This window comes from Rhipicephalus microplus, chromosome 5 (assembly GCF_043290135.1).
Source record: "Rhipicephalus microplus isolate Deutch F79 chromosome 5, USDA_Rmic, whole genome shotgun sequence".
Classification (NCBI taxonomy): Eukaryota; Metazoa; Arthropoda; class Arachnida; order Ixodida; family Ixodidae; genus Rhipicephalus; species Rhipicephalus microplus.
Genome location: NC_134704.1, coordinates 126,245,397 through 126,260,732, shown reverse-complemented (window position 1 = coordinate 126,260,732; position 15,336 = coordinate 126,245,397). Strand labels below are relative to the sequence as shown.

At 46.4% G+C, this 15,336-nt stretch overlaps 1 protein-coding gene across 2 annotated transcripts in view; it reads right to left on the bottom strand.

The window, feature by feature from the left end:
- Positions 1-3,031: 3,031 nt before the first annotated feature.
- LOC119173730 (protein argonaute-2-like) overlaps positions 3,032-15,336 on the bottom strand; it is a 35,712-nt gene continuing 23,407 nt past the window's right edge. For both annotated transcript variants that reach the window (XM_075895935.1, XM_075895934.1), the window contains exons 6-10: positions 13,077-13,212; positions 12,237-12,971; positions 6,728-7,159; positions 4,938-5,137; positions 3,032-3,363 (exon numbers count right to left, since the gene is read on the bottom strand). In XM_075895935.1, coding sequence (XP_075752050.1) covers positions 3,255-3,363; positions 4,938-5,137; positions 6,728-7,159; positions 12,237-12,971; positions 13,077-13,212 — 1,612 coding nt within the window. In that variant the 3' untranslated portion in view covers positions 3,032-3,254. The remainder of the gene's footprint in view (positions 3,364-4,937; positions 5,138-6,727; positions 7,160-12,236; positions 12,972-13,076; positions 13,213-15,336) is intronic.

Genomic DNA, 15,336 nt, shown 5'->3' with positions numbered 1-15,336 from the left:
AATATACTTTGCGTTTACGACTCTCCAGAACTCCGACTCGCAGAAAATTCCCTGAGCCGTGCTCACTCAGACTCAAATTGACGAAAATTTTCTTAAACCGTAATCACTATATTAGACATGAACTCACTCTGACTCACGGCGCCATCTCAGTCTGAGAGAACCACTTGCCTGGGTAGGCCAGGGTGGTCTAGTGGCTATTAGCTATTTAAGGCGCTCGGCCATGGTGACCACATTTCCGATGGAGGCAAAATGTGTGAGGCCCATGTAGGTGTGTGTCGAAGAACCCCAGATGGTCAAATTTCCGGAGTCCTCCACAACGCCACTTTTCATAATCGTAATAGTTGTCGAAGTTAGGCGTCCGAAACCACGGTATAAGTCTGAATGAGTCTGCTCGTGAGTGAGTGTGTCGACCTACGGCGTGCACATATTACAGGGTCAGCATTTATGGCGAAGTGCGTGGCAAGGCCACACGCTGCCAAATTCGCATGTACCGTGCGCTTGCAGATAGTGTCGCATGCCATATAGAGAGACCGGGTGCTTTGAAGTAGAAGTAAATATAGACGCATAGTCATTCGAATAGGCTGAGTGGCGTTTGCAATTTTTTAAGTAGTCTTGATGTCATCTTGAATGTGAATTAATTGACGGTTTCATCCACACCAACAATGCATTTAGGGGGGTGGTTGCGGGCAAAGCAACATGCAGTTTGCTGCTGTTGCGCAATCGTTCGATATAACGGTGATAAGCCACGCTGTCTTCCTCTTGAAGTGCACTGTTAAAAAAAAGTTTACTATTGCCACTTCCTATTTATTCCTGCAATTTTTGCGAGCCCTGTGTAATGCGACCGTGATGTACGAGCATCTTTCCATTTAAATTGTGTCAGAAAACTCACTGTGTCACACTAACAAGCATAGACTTGACACCGTCCGAGGCGAGAAATTGAGCCAAGCTTCATCTGATCGCGCAGGGGCGTACTAACCAACTCTTTCGCGAGAGGGGGGGGGGGCGACTAACCTACCGCAGTCGTCAGCCAGCGTGTGTGTGTGTGTGTGTGTGTGTGTGTGTGTGTGTGTGTGTGTGTGTGTGTGTGTGTGTGTGTGTGTGAGGAGAGAGTTTTAATATACAAGGGACACTAAAGTCAAATAACTATTGACGTTAGGGTGAAAGACCAACAAATGTATGCCAACATCTAAAACGAAAATATTATGAACAACATGGTAATAAGGGCTGCAGCACGAGCACGAAGGTGCTAGAAGAAACAGACGAAAGGCGAGGCACGGAAAGCAAAGAGGACAGACAGCGCTCGTGTTGTCCTCTTTGCTTTCCGTGCCTCGCCTTTCGTCTGTTTCTTCTAGCACCTTCGTGCTCGCGCTGCAGCCCTTATTACCATGAATTCAAACCAACTAGCCCAAATAGCCATTCTTCGTCAATGAACACCAGTGCCCTACTTACCGAGAAATTGAGGCAAATGCACAATAACATATGCGCCGCCTAACGTTACCATGGGGATAGGCACAAGCGATTCTAAAGTTCAAGTTTCGCGTAATTACACAAGACAGGTGGTGCCATCTAGCGGGGCGCAGTTGAATCAAAAACGTCTGTAATCTCAGAGCAAATGGTGGGAAATTTATCAATGGCCGTTGTTGCTGCTCTGGCTCTCGTGCTGATTTCGGTCTGCTGCTACTAATTTCTACGATTTCGGTCTGTTGCTTGGCTTTACTAACGCAGTAAAGCCGAGCAACGTTGCGCACGGCAACAGTGACGCGAGTCGGTCCGCTTCTTGAGGCGGGTAAATTGAAGTGCGCTAACCCGACGCGGACCACTAAAACGTGATTTTAATTCAAAATAGACCCTTCCTTGGCACAAAAGTAACAACGATATTTCTGGGCCACTATTTCAACATTCAACATCGATTTATCAGTTGCATTTAGTGTCCCTTTAATAGCGTAAAAAAGCATGCACTGGGACAACACTTATATGTTTGTCATGCATGATGCATGTATTAATATTGCGCTTTTTATGCATTACTTCACAACTTTCTGCATGAATGCTATTATGTTGATGGCGGCCTCCTCAACAGTAAGTATTTATCATTGAATGACACTTTTAATGACTAAAATCAGCTCATAAAGAATTCGATTTCAACTGTCAAGTACGCCTTGAAGAACCAAAGGTATTTCGAGCATCTCTATCTACTTATTTTAGCTTCCCACTGAGTTCGAGTCTACTGCTTTGTCCGTCACCGCTTTACAAGCTGCCTCCGTAGCTCCAAGTTTCCATAAGCAAGGCTGATCAGATCAGAAAGCGGAAACCTTTCTTGGCACTTTCAGTACGGCAAAACTAAAATATTTAGAAAGATTAGTCGCAATGATGTGCTTGTTGCATATAAAGGAGTGCTCTCGCAGTGCTCACAGCAGCTGCGACAAGGCAGCGGCGATGGCGATTCTTTTTTAGGAAAACAATTTTCCTGATGCAGTAAATGCTTTGACCGGTCTATAAAAAGTTCGTTCCCATCTATAACTGCATCGGCCAGTCACAGCAGAATAAAAACGCGAACAATAAGTCATAGTATATATAGGGCCCCTGTTCAGCGTTAGCCAGCTCTGCAGCACTACTACACAGGGCAGAAAGCATCGCAAAGAGCCTTCAAGGAAAATCGTCACTGCTGAAGTGTTGCAAAATTACCACTTCATTGCACCTTTGCCTCGTAATATGTTCTTTTTCTCGTAACAATATAGTTGAGTGACTAGGGTGGGAAAGAAAAATTTTACCATAGTTGTTTTCCTCAGCGTGAAGCCGACAGTGACCACTGTCTAAAGTGGGGGGGGGGGGAACTCAGCCCCCTTAACATTTCTCAGTGGAGGTAGGCGCTTGTGCTTCCCTTGACCCCCCACCCCCCCCCACGGGCCCGGCTGATACGCCTGTGTGATTGCATGATGTCATGTACTCGTATGAGCCAAGCTTAAAGGAACGGCGTGCAGTCACGTACTGCGGCATGGATGGCCTAATTGACACAAAGAACACACGAGAACCGTCTGAGGCAAGGACTTGAGCCATTTTTAATGTGAATGCGTGATGTGATATATTCCGTAAATATGAGCCAAGATCAAAAGAACGGCATGCAGTCCCGTACTGGCGCATGAATGGCCTAATAACCATAGCCTTGACAAGGAGAACACACGAGAACCGTCCGAGATGAGAAATTCAGCCAGGCTTTATGTGAACGCGTGATGTGATGTATTTCGTATGAACCAAGCTCATAGGAACGGCATGCAGTCCCGTAGTGCAGCATGGATTGTCGCTGTTTCGTTAGCGCGGCCTTCCATATTGCACCGGTCAGCAGGGTCTTCCGCGTTGCCTTCTGGTCTGCGCAGATAAGAAAGCATACAGTCAGTGAGACACAGTATCGCTGCGCAGTGACTATACTAATTGTGTGACCTGTCCCTTGCGCGGCGCAGTGGATGCGTTGCCATTTGCCAGATTATTTGTTGTGGAAAAAAAAAACAACTTGTCGGCAAAAGTGAACCCACTCTCCAGCTCAACATACAAACATGGCATCTACAGGGTGTTTCAAGAAATGTGTCCAATATTGTTTAAAAATCGGTAAAAGATGCTATTTGCTCGCTGTCATCACAGTTGCTTTTTTCTGTCGCGTTAGGCATCTTAAGAATCTTGAAGACGTCATCTGTAAAGGTAATTAGAAAAGTTAAGTTAATTAACTTTTTAGTTAGTGGAGTTCAGCAGTTTAGTTAAATAGGAGAATTGAGGTCTTTGACGCGAAAAGCTCATTGCAGCTTTGAGAGTTCAGAAAAGCGGCGTCTAGCAATACCTACGAATTAATGAAATTCTCCTAAATTTCATGGCGGAACCGAAACCAAAGGGCCGATGAGTGCAACAAGCAGACGACTACAATGACGTCACTGTTCCAAACAACGGTTACTAGGGTGCAGTTCCTCCCCGTTCAATGACGTATGGGTGGCAAGCGCAGCCCACACACTCGCACAGTGAAGTCGGTTGATTGTGTATATTACAACGATCCCTCATTTCAGTTGCGCTCTTTCGCGTTTCGCTACAGACTTGGAGATAATTTTATTAATTAGCATTTAATACTAGAGGCCGCTGTTTCGAAATCGAAAACCGGCAATCGGTTCTTTGAATGAAGGTCGTCATTTATCCCATTTGACTTATCAGCCTAGCTCCACTACTTAAAACGTTAGTTACAATAGCTTTCCTAATTACTGTTTCAAACAACATATTCAGCTTTCTTAAGATACCTGCCACTATAGAAAAAGCAACTGTGAAAACAGCGAGCAAATAGAACCTTTTCCAGATTTTGTAAAAATCATTGGACACATTTATTGAACACCCAGTATGCGTGGTGGGTACAATATTCTTAAAAAATGAGGAAAAAGCGCCATTTGCTCGCTCTCTTCACAGTTGTTTTTCATATAGTGGCAGGCATATAGTGGCAGGATTGAAGATGTTATTTGGAACGGTAATTAGAAACTTTAAAAAAAATTAACTCATCTTAAAAATTACTGCACTAATTACAGACAATTAACTCCACTAAAGGATAAGGTAGTTGATGTAACTTTCGTAATTACCGTTCTAAATGATGCCTTCACCCTTCTTAAGATGCCTGCCGCTACAGAAAAAGCAACTGTGAAGACAGCGAGCAAATAGCGTCTTTTGTCGATTTTTAAACAATATTGGACACATTACTTAAAACACGTACCCTGTATAGATTCTCTGTAGAAACTGCGACCAATTTCTTGTGCGCTGCACGGCGCATACCAGCAACCACATACAGCGGCCCTTTAACTGGTTTTACACACTTCTAGTAATGAGCAGTCGTATATGAGATGCTAAGAGATCACCGAAGTGCCGCGACGTAATTAAACGTAACAAAGGGCTAAACGAGGAAGCTCAGAGGGGCATACCCGACTTGCGGCGGCGTGACAACGTGGTGCTGAGCGGTGTTGGACACCAGGCTTGCGTAGTACAACGGAGCGGGCCTGGAAACGCAGCGCGTGCAGCGCGGGTACGTGTGGCACAGCTGATAAGTCAAAGACTGCAACTCATCTTGCGTGAAGCAGTTGTCGTCCCACCGAACGCGGTAGTGTGACGGCCGGCTGGTCCCCTGCAACACAATGAACGCTTGAACAACGCGAAAGCAACGAAACCAGTTTGTTCCACTGCAATATTTATAGGAGGTAGCCGTGAGGTCTCACCACGTGCACGTGTCGCAACGCGTACATATGGTCAGGCCTATAGCTTCCTCATCAAACGCGCAAAGCGCCCGTAGACGGCGTCAGCATGAGTTGTTAAAAGAACCATTACAATGTGTCAAGGTCGGGCTGCCGTCACCGATCGACGAATTTCGTGAAGTATTCATGACGACGTCACCAGACCACATCGTCATTTGGTGAATATCGTGCAGATAACGGAGGCACTGCAAACACGCATGAGGTGCAATAAGCTGCCCATCAGGGTTGCCATCTTACTACACTCGGATACAACTTAGGAAGTCAGGGGAGGCCCCGCCCAGACGACTCAAGCGTGGCAGCCGATCTCCTCAGCGACAAAAGAAGCAGTCCCGCTCTTGCCCTCTGACAGTTCTCTGCAGACGGGGCCAATGGCCGGCCGCCTGATGACGTCAGTCTAGATTACACGCCCAGGTGCGTTATCTAGAGAAGCCCGGATGAAACCATCTTATATTGCCTTTGAAACTGAAGTTGGCGCAGGCTCGTGAGCCTCCACCTTCAAGGAGGAAATGCTGTTGCGCTTCGGTCATCTGAGAGGGGGTTACCCGAGTTGTACCCGACTCTACTAAGAAAATCCGGCTCTCTACAACGTTGGAGGAGAAAGTGGTATTATACAGGCCATTGAACCTATGTGGATGCCATGCTGAGTCGGTTCTCACATTCTTTTCTCAGTCAGAAGTAGAAAAAAGGTTGTACGAAAAGATCTATGGCGACGACATTGACCACTTAAGCAGCCTAGGCAAAACATGAGTGGAAATAAATTACCCGCACGACACTCTAACGTCTCTATAACAGAGACAAAAAACGATACTCAGATTGTATTTTTTGAAAACATACCTTAGGTGACATTCTGCTGAATTCGTCGTGACGAAAACGTTTTGCTCTCCAAATTGTTTAGAACTCACTTTCCATTCAATTTAGAAATTCAAATAACCATTTGAGGTCGTAGCCAAAATGGCTAGGTGATTTGGCGTCTAGACTAACTGATGTTCGTGTTATAGAGGCTTTACTTATGCACTTCTAATAAAAACATGCGGGCATCTCTGACCACTACAAACGATATCTGACTAGACGGACATTCCAATATTAGCAAAAACGATAAACACACCCCAGTAATAATTCGGAACATGCGCTATATCTCGAGGAGCCTATAGGTGAAACTGCATCTTATAATGGCAATTCCTTTGAAACTGAAGTATAAATTGTACACACTACTGCTGGAAATCTAACTTCCAACGCACGTTCCCCAAACTTTACAACACCTCTTGCAGACAAATCCTCCGGTATATTTTGTTGCTTAGGCAGGCTATTAAGCACGTAGAAATTGATCAGTGAGGTTGCCTTTTCTTTAAGTCATGCTTTTACATCGCAGGTGTGATATTTGTGTGGTGCGCACAGTCACTATTTGGTAGTGGCCTAAAAGCACGCATCCGTCGGGAGAGGGAACAGCGAATGTTGCTGCCAACCTGGATGCCCGCATGAGAGCAGAGGAAGAAGTCAAACTCGGTAGGGTGCGTGATGTCCGTGTCGACCGTGGTGCCAGGGGGGACGTTGCCGCTCCTGCCTGTCCGCTCCTCCTTGTGGGAACAGAACAGGCGCGTATGGTGCCGCCTCTGAACGACCACATACGTGAGGCCTGGCTTGTAGTCAGTCTCGAGTCTGGAGCACGCCTCTCGAATGGCCGCCACTTCAGTGATCACTACCCGCTCGAGCTGGCTCTCAGGGACGGCACCTCTGTACATGACGATGCGCACTGGCTTCCAGTGTGTCGTCTTGTAGAATCGAGTCAGCATCTCCTTGACCATACTTGTCAACTCTTGAATGACTTCTTGGTGGCCCGTCTGCACTCGCACGGTGGCCCCGTACCGGCACGGATGAGCGTCCATGCTGCCCGTCACCTGCAACATCACAAATCGAAACCCGTCTCACTCCCTGAAAATCCCCGAGTCCTCGCACATATACGAGCACGTCTTTACTCCCGCGTGACTTAATGGTACCACCTTAATTATCTTCCTGTCATAACAACTCTGAATGAATTTCACAGTTTGGGTAATCTTTATGAATTCATAACGTAAAACTAATGGACAATGAACGACGGCCAATAGCCAGACCTCGTTATTGGCAGTCGTTCGCCTCAATTGTATGTCACTGTGTGCGAAGGAGAGGATCGAAGAGAGGGATTAGTAGCGGGTCCAGCCTGATGTGTTCGAACACGTCCACGCAAGCGAGTACGCGAAACGATAGTTATAGCGCGAGAACAAACGACGACACAGAGACAAGAGGGAAAAACTCCTTCGTGTCCTTGTCTCCGTGTCGTCGTTTTGTTCTCGCGCTAAAACTATCGTCATGCCATACCAACTAGCCCAAGCTGCCACACTTCTGAGTACGCGAAACTCCCAAACCAGGAGAGCAGTAAAGAAAGGAGAGGACGGCGCGATGTGAGAGTCGCAAGTCGCATGAGGAAGCGCCTGACCACACGTACTGCACGCGTTGCATCACGTCCGTGTTGTCAGGCGTAGAACAACGAGCAGAATCGGCGCTTAGCCCTCTCCCTGTGGAGAGACGTTGCGCAGGTGTAATGGGGCCATTAAGCGTGTGCGCGATGCCAGCGCCGCCACAATATCCAATAGGCGGCGCACGCAACTTGAGCGCTTTGTGAGTAACGTCGATCGCTTTTCTTATAGCACTCGACTGAATGTTAAAGCTGACTGTACACTACTGTAAAATACTGCCGCAAACGTACCCACACCCCAAACTCCATTTTCCAAGCAGTATTTGCTGCAGGCCTGTAGACGTTCTACAGTCTAGTGAGACCCGTAATATTCTTAAATATTGCGCGTGAAAAGGATAAACCTTTCTAGCCTAGTATTTGGGTATTGACGAAACGTCACTTTTCGACCTACAGCTACTTGACGGTGTCTACAGGGTGTATGTGGCCCTTTTCATTCGGTTTGACTTAACTATCGTCGTGGCTAACTGAATTGTGCATTACTCAACTAAATCTCCATTATCATTTTTATCGTACAAACGATTAACTTGAACTATCACTGGCTCTCATGCTGGCGATCATTTTCCCCGTTCAAAGGCAGGTCGTTGCTGTACATATCGACTGAAGCCACAGAAACAGCTCTCTCAGTGGGCGATATGCCTGCCATAGCGTAAAAACACGCCAGGGCTACCTGTACAGTGATATCTCTGAATAGCACTACTTGCATCTTCATTAACGACGCAAGCAGAAAAAAAAAATCGCAAGGACCACACTATCACCCTTCAATAGGATGAAATGTGACTGAGCCAATTCGCCCATCTTTGCTAATCCGAAGGTTTATGAAGGCACCCAGGTATTTGCTTATCCCTCATAAAGGATGCCATGGGTATATTCGTCAACAAGCCCACTAGCGGGTTTACGAATGAGATTCCATGAGGGTTGAGATAAGTACTGAAGTGGTTTGAGATTGCGCAACTTCTGTATATATTTCTCACCATCCTGCGCAATGAGCTCTTGAAATATATCTCTCGGTTCTTTCTCAGCTACTGCATGACTAAAATAAATAAATTGAAAGCAGACAGGCAAAGCAACATTGTGATTAGCGAGGTCATTCCACGCCAACTCTCACACTCGCAGCGCTCTACAAAAATGAATTGCTCTGAAACAAAAACAAAAAAACTAAGAACGTTACACTTACAGCTCTACAATATTTTACGAAACAACTTTCCCACAAAACAAAATTTCTGATCAATTGCTTATAATATTGTTCAAAAACTTTCCATAAAATGCACTTTTTTTCTTAATTGCGTACTTTACCTGTGTGCGGCGCATAGGCTCTAAGGAAAAGAGCCTGAACTTGATTCGATTGATGTGTGGGGTTTAACGTCCCAAACCACTGATGATTATGAGAGACGCCGTAGTGGAGGGCTCCGGAAATTTCGACCACCTGGGGTTCTTTAACGTGCACCCAAATCTGAGTACACGGGCCTACAACATTTCCGCCTCCATCGGAAATGCAGCCGCCACAGCCGGGATTCGAACCCGCGCCCTGCGGGTCAGCAGCCGAGTACCTTAGCCACTAGACCACCGCGGCGGGGCAGCCTGAACTTGGGGAAAGCCAATAAGCCACGCTGGTCTGTAGTAGCTAAGGCACTCGGCTGCAGACCCGCAGGTCGCGGGATCGAATCCCGGCTGCGGCGGCTGCATTTGCGATAGAGGTGAAAATGCTTGAGGCTGGTGTGAACGTACAAGAACCGCAGGAGTTCGAAATTTCCGGAGCCCTCCAATACGGCGTCTTTCAGCATAGCGTGGTTTTGGGACGTTGAACCCTAACAATCATCATTAATTATTGAAAATGGCGCTGCGCTTTACGCGATCGGCCTGATGTGTTTTCCACAGAGCTACGTTGGTGCCTGAAACTCCATCGCAAAAATACACAATTCAAGCGTCACATCTGGCGAGCAATAATTGTTAACAGAGCAAACGTACCGCTCTAGAAGAGTAAAATAACGACAAGGAGTCGCACAATGCGAATTGCGTCAAGAACTGCTTACGAAGGACTATAAGGCATAACTTTTTCTTCGTTGCTTGCCGCAAGAATGTACACGAAAGTACTTATATGCTTTACAGACTATAGGTACCTTGTTTCATCACAAAGAGAGAGACCGAATAAATTGAGAGAGTAAATTTGGTCAACCAGGACTGTAGCACACCCGGTTTGCTACCCTGCACTCACAGGAGGGAAAATACGGAAGTACGGAAAGAAAGGGATGAGAAAAGCGACGCTCGAAAAAATACTAGAAATAAAAGAGCGGAAATGCTAGCGTATCAGAACGTTCAATAAGGCTTTGACCGATTTTCTGTGCGCACACAGATCAAGCTGGCAAGTATCGACTACGTCATTATTCGTCATTGTGCGGAGAAGTGAGGGGCACTTGCGAGACATATAGTGCGCACTTGTTGGTGTGGTGGCTACAGACGATTTGTAGTGGGATGAAGGCATGCAGCGACCGAACTGCACGTAACGCAATTCGCATGGTATGACGCCTGGTTCTTCCTTTAGTGCTTGAAACGCTTCATTGGACACGTTGACCCGATTCCTTTCCCGACATGAAGCCTGGTCAGTTTGCAACGGAGTTTCAAGCACAGGCGTAGCTCAGTGGCTGACACGCAGGGGGACGACACGCGTAAATGCACGCCTTCCGAAACGTCGTCCGCAACCCTACAGACATGACGTGCCTCGCTATTTTACCGTGAAAGCTGTTACGAGATCAGAATGGGGTCTCGTGCAGCGCCGTAGTTGTCCGCCGCCGGCGGTGTTCGTAACCACATCGCGCGAAATTAGAAAAACCTAGTACCAATAACACAGTGGAGCTCGAACCCGGGTCCGCTGGGTGCTAGCCCAGTAGCATAACGAGTGGGCCGTCCAATGCTCCAACCCATTACAAAAGCTTGTTCAGCTATTAACTGTGGTGCAAACCCACTTCAGGCATAATTCCTTATCGCCGGCAGCCACTGCATGAACAATTGGCACGAAATTCCTCGCTATATTTAAGCCAATACCACGATTCTCAGAAAAATGGTGAAATATAGCGTAGCGAAGGCCAGCCTAGTACCCCAAAAATGTATTAATGCCGGTATCAAGCACATGTGCTTGCAGCAGTTACCCGATGAGTGTTTATAAAAGTCTGAAAGGCCGCTCTTCTAGCTTTCGCTGCGACTGCGCTGCGCGCCTTCCGCGCAGACCCTGGTGTTTTTCTTTTTTTCCCACATCAGACCTTAGGCTAAAGTATGATTTGTCAGACAAGTAATGTGCACCGTTACAGCTGCTATACCACGACAGCAGCCGGTTTTTGTAGCTTAGTTGCGCGCCGTCGTTACCGCCTGTCGTGTGCTTAAGTAACTCAGTAATTAACGCGACTCACCATTGAGTGAACCCAATGGCACTTTGATATTCCACCTCTGTTTAATATTACATCGATGCGTCGTAAACAATATGACGTGCTGACAAAATAAATTGAAAACAATGTGCTATGAATAGACTATACACCTCATTTTTAGGCAGCAAATTCGGCAGGTTTGCACTGTCCCCATAGGAAAAGACAATGCAGTGGGGCTAAAGATCAAATTTTTTTCGTTATGCTAAAGAAAAAGTGCTATTAAGCTTATCTAGACAAAGCTATACGATTCTCGATCGTGCGCGCTTTTCTGTTTATTTTTTCTTGGACCACCTTAGTGTGCAACAGAGGGCTTAACATGGGCCAAAGTGGCGCTTTCACTAAGTTATGGGTTTTATTGTAGGGCCTATATGCACTCCGCACAGGTAAAACACGAGTTTGATCATCAAAAGTCTTGTCAAAATAATTTGTGAATTTGAATAACAATTTTTTGCGTGAAAAATTGAAGTGTTATAAAGCAGATATGAAGAACGAAATAAATATGCTCGAAAAGCGCGAGAAAGTAAATATTGAAGGAATTCGCGGTACGTTTATAGCAAATCATCTTTTTGTGGCTGGCTTTTCGACATTTCGGGAAGTTCGAATGGCAATCGCATGGGGAAAAATATCGCCACTAAAATATTTTGGGAAAGTTCTGTAGAACCTGGTGTATATAAGTGTAACTTTTGTTTTCATTTTTCTGAGCGAAATTCACGTTTGTCGAGCGCTACGTTGGAGACCTGTGGGGTGGAATGACCCAGCATTCAATATTGGAGGTGGTGCAGGTATAATTTAGTTTTATTACCCCAGCGCACCACAAGTCTAACATTTTTTTAGGCTTATAAAACTAGTGTGTTCCTGACGGTCACATCAGTGGAGAAATAGCACGCATGCAACATTCGCTCAAACCCCGACAACAGCAGAAATTCATCGAAAGTCCACATAATTGCTACAGGAATAATAAAAAAACCTTTCGCGTGAATTCATGCCACATCATGCGTTAGCAGAAAGCAGTCCTTACGTCTATACGGAAAGAATCAAAGTACATACCGCAGCAATGGATAAATTGCTGTTACTACTGTGGTGGGTGACACTGGCACCGAGGAAAATGACTGGCTCCTTGAAAAGGGGAGGTCGGTCTCCAGGCTTGACAATGCAGTTGATGCCGCCCAGCTTGGCATTCACCTTCATGATCAGATTGCCGAGGCTCCGCTTTTCCAGCTTTAGGAGGTTTTCGAAATTTACACACTGCGTGGCCACACCCACCAGCGTATTTCCGACTCGCTTGACCTCGGCGTAGACGGGCGTCTTGCCGGGCAGCACGACGACGACGAGACTCAGGCACGGAAACCTGGTCTTAAGATAACGGAAAGCCGGCTCCACCTCGTCGACTTTCGTCAAATAAGTATGCGTGCAGGGCTGGGGAGCGATGCGCATGCCAGCGTCAGTGGCCATTGTATACAGCTTCAGAATGAATTGGTTCAATGTGTCAAATCCACATCTTTGCTTGGACGTGAAGCATATCAGGGCCCAGGTGCTCAACACGGCTCCACTGTAGAACGTCTTGCCCCTCATGTCCCACACACCGTTCTGGGGTATCGCTAACTGCTCGGTCGCGCAGCCATACAGCAAGTTCGGAGACGGCAGGACGCGACCAGTCACGTTCATCATAGAGTTGGAGATGGAAACGCCGAATTGCTTCTTGTACGGATCCGTTCTTGAGTTTGCATTCCACACCAGTGCGTTGATTTCGCGCTCACGCTCCGGGGCGGACGTCCCGCTTGCCTGCACCGCAACAGAGCAACGATTCAATGCCGGCCCAGGAAAGCATCTCTGCACGACTGTTGTTGAAAACATGCACTGCTCATATGGTACAGCATTGTTACTCACTCTTATGAGTTTCGCTGTCTGCGCATTTGTCAGCCTCTTCATGCACTTCTGGCCAGGTTCGATGTCACACAATTCGAAGGGCAGGAACGCTTGCCTCTTCTCTGGGCCTGCCAGAAGGCAGGGGAGCTCCGGGTATCTGCACAGACACGTTCACCGCTCTAAACGAATGATCCAGCCCATCATGATACAAAGCATCCGGGTTAGCGGTGTAACCACCAATTTCTCAATGGCACTTGAGGTCGGATAATGAATAGTATAACCTGTGACCGACCTACTTCGCGTCCTAGTTATTGCTGTGGGATCGCAGACGAATAAAATGACACTTGATTGTTACAACATTTTGTACACTGTTGCCAAATACTGAGCACTTGAAGTGCTAATCTGACGCAACCATACGAAGTCCATAAATAAACGCCAGAAAGAAGGCTATTTGCAGATGTTTAGTAGAAGCTCTGTAGCAGAGAAGGAAAAAATTGAAAGTAGACAAAACCGTATCAAGGTTCTGCCCAAAGAGTGAAGAACATCATTATCATCAGCCTTGCTACGCCCTCTGCAGGGCAAAGGCCTCTCCAATGATCCTCCAATCAAACCGGTCTTGTGCTTTTTGCTGCCATATTTACCTGCCCACCTAATTTTCTGTCTCCCCCTTCGTGCGTTTGCCTTCTGCGAGAATCCAGTCAATTGCCCTTAGCGATCAGCGGACGTGCTGCGTGCACGGCCCCATGTTCATTTCTTCAGTATTTCAACTGTTATATCTTTAACCCGAGTGTGTTCCCTCACACACTCTGCTCGCTTCTTGCCTCTTAAGGTTACAATTATAAGTTCCTTTTTTATCGCTCGCTGCGCGTTCTTCAATCTAAGCTGAACCATAATTGTAAGCCTCCCGGTTTCTTCTCTGTAGGCAAGAACCGGCAAGATTCAGCTGTTGTATACCTTCCTCATGAGGGTTATTGGCAGATTACCATTAATGATTTGAGATTGATTGCCGAATGTGATCCACCCCATCCTTACTGTTCTCGTTATTTCATTCTCCGCGGTTACTACCTGTCCTAAGTAGACATATTCCTTTACAGCTTCCAGCATCTTTCCACCTATCGCAAAGCGCTGTTTTCTGCCGAGTCTGTTGTATATTACTTTAGTTTTATACATGTTAATTTTCAGATCTACTCTTATGCTTTCCGTGTCGTGTCAAGTATATAATCGCGAGCTGTAAATCGTTCCCCAAGTTACTCATCAAGGCAATGTCATCAGTGAATCGCAGGTTACTAAGATACTCCCAATTAACTTTTATTCATTACTCTTCCCAGTCTAGGGCCCTGAAAACATCGTATAAGCACGCGGTGAACAGCTTGGAGAGATCGTGTCTCCCTGTTGTACACCCTTCTTTATTGGGATTCTTTCACTTTATGGAAAACTAGGATGGCCGTGGAGCCACTGTAGATTTATTCCTGTATTTTTATGTAGGATCTTCGATGCCCTGGTTCCAAACTGTCTGCAAGACTAGTGATAAGGCTGGAAAATTCGACGGTACATGTAAAATGCCGACGCGCTTCACCACTCGACAGATTATCATGGCGATGTTCGCCACTGTCGGTTCACAGCGGGCATTGCTTGCTGCATTTATCACCTTCGGTTTACCGGCCGCAAAACTGGCCACGCCGACCACTGCCTTCGTTGACGTCACAAACCCGTTACAACTGCAATGTAGAAAAAAAAAATTCGACAGGTCCTACGTACCTGGGAATCGACGTTATGCGAAGCATGCGGAAGGAAGATGATCGTGTTAGAATTTTTTCCTCGAGCGACACGTCATGAAATGACACTAAATGTATGTACAAATGTTGCACGCACAGCCATATGTTGAAGAGTTGCAGATGTTTATATAACCAGTTGTTTGCAGTTGCGCAATGATGCCAAATGGAATATGCGTATTAGCAACACCAGAAGCTCATGTGAAGCGCTGATGTTCGCAAGGTTGCTGGCTAGATAAATCAACTTCAGCGCATGGCAACTAACCACACGTTAACCCGACGTGACGGCTTCATCGATAGAGCACATATGTAATTTTTATAAAATTGTGTAGGTGTAAGCCTACCCAATTAAGCCCAACGTAAGCGGATAGATAGATAGATACGCTCAAAGTCCCCGAAGTTCGCTAAGAAATGCTTCGCATTTGAAAATTTCCAAGCCGCATATCTCGTTGACAAAATAACCCGCCGCGGTGGTATAGTGGCTAAGGTACTCGGCTGCTGGCCCGCAG